The sequence below is a fragment of the Odocoileus virginianus genome, chromosome 33 (assembly GCF_023699985.2).
Source record: "Odocoileus virginianus isolate 20LAN1187 ecotype Illinois chromosome 33, Ovbor_1.2, whole genome shotgun sequence".
In the NCBI taxonomy this organism is placed as follows: Eukaryota; Metazoa; Chordata; class Mammalia; order Artiodactyla; family Cervidae; genus Odocoileus; species Odocoileus virginianus.
This window is the reverse complement of record NC_069706.1, coordinates 32683667-32691052: the sequence shown is the minus strand read 5'-3', so window position 1 is coordinate 32691052 and position 7386 is coordinate 32683667. Positions and strand designations below refer to the sequence as shown.

The following is a 7386-nucleotide window of genomic DNA, read 5'->3' as shown; positions in this document are numbered from 1 at the left end:
TACCTGGAGCATCATTCTTGAACATCCTTTGTGTGGTCACGCTGCTCTATGGTCCTCTCCTGAGACTATCCAGACCTCCTTGAAAACAATCAATGCTTCAGAAGCCATAAAAGCTTTGGCCAAGAACCAGACATCTATCTGGAACAATCAAAGATTTATAAAAAGCAATTGAGGTCAATTCACTAGAATTCTTATTTCATTTCCTCTGTTTTTGCTTCTAAAATAATCAGTGTTGGCTCAAACCATTCCCCTGGCTGAGAGACTCTTAGGGTGTGCTGGCTCCTCCCCCACATGACACCTCCTGACTTTCCAGTCTCCTTTTCGCAGATAAAAGGTTGCTTCCCACTGAAGGGTCAAAAGAGCTGCTTTTGTGCTCAACCATAAAATTCTCTGGAACTATCTTCAGGGTCGACTCAGCCCCATAAAAGAGGGTTCCTGACAAGTCAGAGGAATTAGAAGGAAGGCTCTGAAGGACCCAGCTTGCAGCACGATGAAGAACTTCCCTATGGCTTCCCTTCTTTTCCTGGTTCTTATCCTGAGTGTCGATCTCGGAGCTACCACACGTATGGAGCTGCCCCACTCCCTTCCCGGGCTGACCAGGGGCGGAAGCAAAGGGCCAGCTCCAAGATCCTTCCTCTCTCTCTCTCTTTTTTTTTCCTCTAAGGTGGCAGTGATGTGGCCAAGTTCTGCTGTTTCCAATACAGCCAAAAACCCCTTCCCTGGAAGTGGGTGCGTAGCTATGAATTCACCAGGGACAGCTGCTCCCAGAAGGCTGTGATGTGAGTATTTCTCCTTTGGGTTTTTGGGGTCCCTTACCAGTTATGTACTTAGAGGGGTGCTGAGCAGACCCCCTCGCCGACCCCAGGGTCAGGATGAACCTCAGGCTGGAAACCTGGTCAGTCGGTTATTGCTTAACCTCAGGCATTAACAAGCATGACCCTGAGCTAGGTTTCCTGACTTGCAGACCATGATCCAGGGATCTGCCAGGCACTGTGCTAAGTGCTGGGTATAAAAGAATAAATAGCCCTTATAGACCCAGGTGGCACTAGTTGTAAAGAACCACCTGCCAATGAAGAAGAATGTGGGTTTGATCCCTGGGTTGGGAAGACCCCCTGGAGGAGGGCATGGCAACCCACTCCAGTATTCTTGCCTGGAGAATCCCCATGGACAGAGGAGCCTGGAGAGCTACAGTCCACAGGGTCCCATGACTGAAGCAACTTAGCATGCTTGCATAGATCTTACGTCTAGCATAAGAAAGAGGGGATTAAAAGACACTTGCACAGAATAGATAATCTCAATTGTATGAGTGCTTGGAAAGGACAGCAGGAGAAAAGAGCAGGAGGGAGCATGTCATTGAGGGGAGGTAAAACTTTACCCTCCTAGGGGCTCTGGCTGAGCCTGAGAATTAAATGGACATAAAACAGATTAACAGGAGAAAAGCATACAGATTTTTTCATGCACAGGGAGCCCCCACAGGAAGATGAAGACCCAAGGAAGTAGCAAAATCTACATGCTTTTGTCCAAAGCCTACCTGCTTTTGAACAAAGAGGGAATTGTGGAAAAGTAATTAAAATATATGGGGGTGACGAAAGCTAAAGACTGATAAGGGTTATCTTAATAATGTTTGTTTGTACAGAGTTTTCTTGGCCTTGACTATCTCTGACGTTAAGAATAATTTTCCCTCCAGGCACAAGGAGGACATTTTTCACATGGGAATTTTATCTCCTGCTTTCAGGAGGCAAAGGGGAGGTCAGAATGCCCTTCTTGCACTTGCTGGTATTTGGGATTTTTTGTTTTGTTTTGGGGGGTTTTTTATTGTTTGAGTTTTTTAGTGTCTTTAGCTCAAAATAATCCTTTTGTCAAAGTGGCATATTTGGGGGCAGCATATTTGGGTACCCTTCATCATAGTCACAGGAGGACCTCACTTAGTGTTGGGAGGGTTTCCTGGAGGAAGTGACATTTATGCTGAGAACCCCCAAGGATAAGTGGGAGTGGCCCAGGTGAGGGGGGGCTGGCAGGAGCATGGTGGATGGGAGAAGGGTGAACAAATTTCTGACAAGGCAGACAGGTGGGCAAGAGGCAGATCATGCCAAGCTCATCGGTAGCAGGAGGGATGACACATCCCGGGAAGGGTCCCTGGAAGGACTAAATGAGGCTAACATATGCAAAGCGTATAGCGCTGAGCCTGCACACAGGAAACGTTTAGCAAATGGAAGCGATGCTAAGTTGCCTCAGTTGTGCCCAACTCTTGGTGACCCCATGGACTGTAGCCTGCCAGGCTCCTCTGTCCATGGAATTCTCCAGGCAAGAATACTAGAGTGGGTAATGGAAGCGATCTTTAAGTATAAATACACAAGTAGGTACCGCACTGCTCTCCAGGACTTGGGGTTCCTGAGCATGAGAGAATGTGCAGAAAGGTAGATGACAGGCTCCAAGGACAAACCCAAATATTGTCACAGTTAAGGGCAGGCAAGAGGCACCCCAGTGCCCAGGCATGGAGGGGGATGCTCCTGGGCTCAGGATGCGCTCCCTGGGTCTTCTCCTTTGTGTCTTGATTGACTTTTTGGAGCTTTACAGACATTAACACTTAACCAACAGCTGGCAAAAGGCCCAGGCTAAGCTCAAAGCAGTGTCTCTGTCACAAGTTGTGTGACCTTGGACACAAGTCATTTGTAAAAGGAAGGTGAGGGGTCTAGATCAGCCATCTGTTGCTGCATAACAAATCACTCAAAGTCTAGTGGCTTAATCCAACAGTGATAATATTCTTATCTCTCATGGTTTCCATGGGTCAGGAATTCCAGAAGGGCTCAGCTGCGAGGCTCTGGCTTGACATCTCTTCTGTGGTTATGGACAGATGGTGGCTTCACTGGTGTCTCACCAGTAAAGAATCCACCTGCAATGCAAGAGACACATGCAGGAGATGCGGGTTCGATCCCTGGGTCAGAAAGATCCCCTGGAGAAGGAAATGGCAACCCACTCCAGTATTCTTGCCTGGAAAATTTCACGGACAGAGGAGACTGGCAGGCTATGGTCCACAGGGTCACAAAAGAGCTGGATAGAACCCAGTGACTTAACAACAGCAGACTGGTGGTGCTGGAGCTGGATCAGCTCGGGGGGGCTGGAGGCATCTCTCTGTCTCCAGGGCATCTCTGTGTAATCTGTTGGGCTAGTTTGGGCCTCCCCACGGTGTGGTGACCTGGGGTGGCTGGACTCCTTACAAGGAGGTCCAAAGCTCCTGTATGAGTGCTCAATGAACCAGGCAGAAGTTCTACAACCTTTTATGACCTAGCTACCAAGTCACATAGCATCACTTCTGCCATTCCTATTGGTCAACCAGTCCCCTAAGACTGGCCTAAATTCAAGGGGAGGAGACATAGACCCCCATTTCTTAATGGGAACAATGTCAAATGGATGTTGGGACATCCATGAAGCCCTTTTTCTCCCTCATTTTCCCATTCTTTGGGCTCTTCTCCCCTGCACGTGCCAGGGCAGGAACCCAGTAAGTACACGGCACTCCAGGTTAGAGCATCCTTGACTTACGCTCTTGTCACTTCTGAATGCTCTCAGGAGCAAAGGCTGGAAACCATTCAGCGACATCAGCCACAAGCCCCAGGCTTTTTTTTTTTCGTATTTATTTATTTGGCTGCCCCAGTTTTTATTTGCAGCATGTGGGATCTAGTTCCCTGACCAGGGATTGAACCCAGGCCCCACTGCATGGGGAGTGCAGAGTCTTAGCCACTGGACCACCAGGGAAGCCCCACAACTCCCAGTCTTAAGGAGCTCACAGTGCGGTAAGGAACACAGGAATCTTCACATGAACAGCTGTGGCAAACAACCCACAATAACATGATTAAGAATTAAGTGGCTCCATGCATATAAGGTTCTTTTGTGCGGTGATGCAAATATTCTAAAATTGATCGTGGTGATGGCTGTGTCATCTACAGATATACGAAAACCCCTGAATTCTAATTATACACTTTAAGTGGGCCAGTTATACGGTGTGCGAATTATATCCCAATAAAGCTGCTATATTAAAATGGGAGAATTTAGAAGCATGGCGCAGGTAACCTGCTTCAGACCAGAGCTGTTGGGGCATGTTTCCTAACAAACGTGGGCCAGGAAGCGAGGTTTCCACTGGAAAACAGGATAGGGGAGAGGAGGAAGGGCAGGGGCTGGAAGAGGGAGCTGGGAGGCTTCCCTGGTGGGCCCAGTGGTTAAGAATGCGCCTGCCAATGCAAGGGACGTGGGTTCGAGCCCTGGTCAGGGAACAAAGATCCCACAGGCCTCGGGGCAGCTGAGAGCCCACGCCCTGGAGCCTGAGCTGGAGCCGGAACACCACAACTAGAAAGGGGCCCACATGCTGTAATAAAGACTCGACCCAACGCAGCCAGAAGGAAGGAAGACGGAAGAGGGATGGGGATGCAGCAAAGGGGGTGCAATCAGGAGATCAGTTGGGTGGGGTGGGGGGGCTGCCCCTCAAGTCCATCCTTTTCCAGGAGGCCAAAGTTCTTAGTATTGACTCTCAGCATCTCTTTTTCCACAGATTCACCACCAAGAGAGGCCAGAAAGTATGTGCCCAGCCGAAGAAAGCATGGGTGCAAAAATACATTTCATTACTCAAAGCCCAGCGACAACTGTGACCTGACTGCTGAATTTTCAGTCCAAGACTCCTGGATCCGGCTCTGCACTTGGCTCTGTTGGCCTTTGGTGGAGCCTGAAGAATTTCCCCAACAGAAGGCTCCACGGGTCTGGTAGGGAGGAGAGGAGAGTTTTCAACCAGTCATTTTAAAAAGATTTGATTTGCTCAATAAACTTTCGTATTCAATTAAAAACTGAATTTTCTTCAAAGAAAATAAAGGAGTCAATATTTGCAGCTGACTGCCTGGCAAGTCCCCAGTCCCTGATCAGACCATGGTATTGAATTCTGTCTTATGTTTTTGTGTGTGGAAAAAGAAAAAGCAGGGACAATGTTAATATATTTTGGCAAAATGCCCATGAAATGTTCTAACATTATATAGAGAGATAAGTTTATGTCATATGGAAAATTAAACTCTGTACAATACCTCGTGGCCTGTTTTTGCAGGATAAATGAAGTACATCCATACTGGGCACAGTTTTCTCATCAGGTAATAATTAATACGCTTCCCTGGTGGCTCAGCACTGAAGAATCTGCCCCAATGCAGGAGATGTGGGTTCGATCCCTGGGTAGGGAAGATCCCCTGGAGAAGGAAATGGCCATCCACTCCAGTATTCTTGCCTGGGAAATCCCCTGGACAGAGGAGCCTGGTAGGCTGCAGTCCATGGGGGTCACAAAAGAGTCGAACACTACTATTAAGAGACTAACATTTTCACTTCGATTAGAATAAACCACCTAAAAAAATACTTACAGATTCACGGGAAGTTGCAAAAACAATACAGAGAAGTCAGTGTTCCCCAACAGTCACATCGTACACAATTATGGTAAAATAGCACACCCAGGAAATCGACAGTGGTGTAAGAGTCTGTATGAGTCTGTCATTCTATCACATGTGCAAGATTCCTGAAGCCACCATTACAACCAAGAGCCAAACCTATTCGGTCACCACAAAGATCTTATGAGTGTCTTCTCTTCTCAGTCACGTCTCTCTTCCCCCACCATCCTTAACCCCTAGCAACTCCTAATCTGTCCCCCTGCAAAATGCTGTCATTTCGAGAATGTTATACACATAGAATCATATCATATGTGACCTTTTGAGGTGGTATTTTTTTTTTAAACATCACATAGTGCCCTTGAAATACATCCAAGCTGTTGGGGGTTTCCACAGTTTACTCTTTTTTTTATCGATGACTAACTAGTATTTCATGGAGCGATGCACTGCAGTTTATTTAAACCACCCTCTCACAGGTTTTTAGTCTGAGGTTACTACAGATAAGGACTTCCCTGGGGGCTCAGGCAGTAAAGCATCTGCCGACAATGCAGGGGACCTGGTTTCGATCCCTGGGTCAGGAAGATCCCCTGGAGAAGGAAATGGCAACCCACTCCAGTATTCTTGCCTGGAGAATCCCATGGACAAAGGAGCCTGATGGGCTATGGTCCATGCGGTTAGAGTCAGACACGACTAAAGCCACTTGGCACAATATTAGAGTGAGTTGACATTTCCTCCTCCAGGGGATCTTCCCAATCCAGGGATCGAACCTGCGTCGCTTGTGTCTCCTGCACTGGCAAGCTGATTCTTTACCACTGCACCGCCTGGGAAGCCGAGGTATCTTACTGTGGTCAGCCGTGTGATAGGGCTATCACTATGCAATATCTCTGCATGTGCCTATTTGCCATCCACGTATCTTCTCTGGTGAACTAGCTCTCATGCTTTTTCTCCACTTTCTAATTAGAGTGTTTGTTTTTTCACTGTTGAGTCACCAGATACGAGTCCTTTGTCAGATATGTGGCTTGCAAATATTTTTTTCTCCAACGGTAACTTGTCTTTTCATCTTCTTAACAGCTTCTTTCACAGAGTTAAAGATTTAATTTTGATGAAGTTGAGGTTAATTCATACACCATAAAATTCACCATTGAGAAGTGTACAATTCATTGATTCCTTCATACATTCACAAGGTACTGCGACCATCATCACTACTAACTCCAGGATATTTTCGACACCCCTAAAAGAAACCCCATCCCTGTTAGTATTTACTGCCTAACAGCCCTAGCAACCCCTTCTCCCAATTCTTTTCAACCTGAGTTTTGTTTTATGGCTCAGAATACGTAGTGTTCCTTGGTGTGTGCTTCTCAGGCATTTGAAAGGATTGGGGATTTGCTATGGCTCGTGGGTGGAGTCTCTTTTAAACATCAATTAGGTCCTTTTGGTTGATGGTGTTGTTGAATTCTTCCATATCTTTGCTGGTTTTCCAAATAGTTGTTCTATCAGTTTTTAAGACAGGGGTGTTGAGATCTGCAAGTATGGTTGTGGATTTGTCTGTTTCTCCTTTCATTCCTATCAGTTTTTGCTTCATATATTTGGCAGCTCTGTTACTTAGGGCATTCATTTTGCAGAACTGCTGTTTAGGACTTCTATACCTTCTTGGTGGATTGACTTCTTTTTATTATATAATGCCTCTCTCTGTCCCCGGTAATTTTTCCACTCTGAAGTCTACTTTATCTGATGTTAAATACAGACCTGGCTGCTATCTGTTGATTAATATTTGCATGCTACATCTTTTCCCCATCCTTTTACTTTTAACATACCACTATTATTATATTTCAATTGAATTTCCTATAGACAGTATATATTTTGGTTATTTAAAAACATCTATTCTAGGGAGTTCCCTGGTTGTTCAGTGGTTAGGACTCAGTGTTTTTATTGCCATGGGCTGGGTTTGATGTCTGGTCTGAGTGCTAAGATCTCGGAA

General features: G+C 46.3%; 1 protein-coding gene across 1 annotated transcript; it reads left to right on the top strand.

The window, feature by feature from the left end:
- The first annotated feature begins 315 nt into the window (after positions 1-315).
- On the top strand, positions 316-5062 carry CCL26 (C-C motif chemokine ligand 26). Its single transcript, XM_020869296.2, has 3 exons — positions 316-563; positions 665-779; positions 4544-5062. Exons 1-3 carry the CDS (start codon positions 491-493, stop codon positions 4638-4640), a joined length of 285 nt encoding a protein of 94 aa, XP_020724955.2. The 5' UTR covers positions 316-490; the 3' UTR covers positions 4641-5062.
- The last annotated feature ends 2324 nt before the right edge of the window (positions 5063-7386 follow it).

Bases quoted from the DNA above. Each gene is read 5' to 3' on its own strand.
- CCL26 (XM_020869296.2), top strand. From the start codon at position 491: ATGAAGAACTTCCCTATGGCTTCCCTTCTTTTCCTGGTTCTTATCCTG. The intron at 564-664 runs GTATGGAGCTGC...TTTTCCTCTAAG, and splicing joins CGATCTCGGAGCTACCACAC to GTGGCAGTGATGTGGCCAAG. The intron at 780-4,543 runs GTGAGTATTTCT...CTTTTTCCACAG, and splicing joins TGCTCCCAGAAGGCTGTGAT to ATTCACCACCAAGAGAGGCC.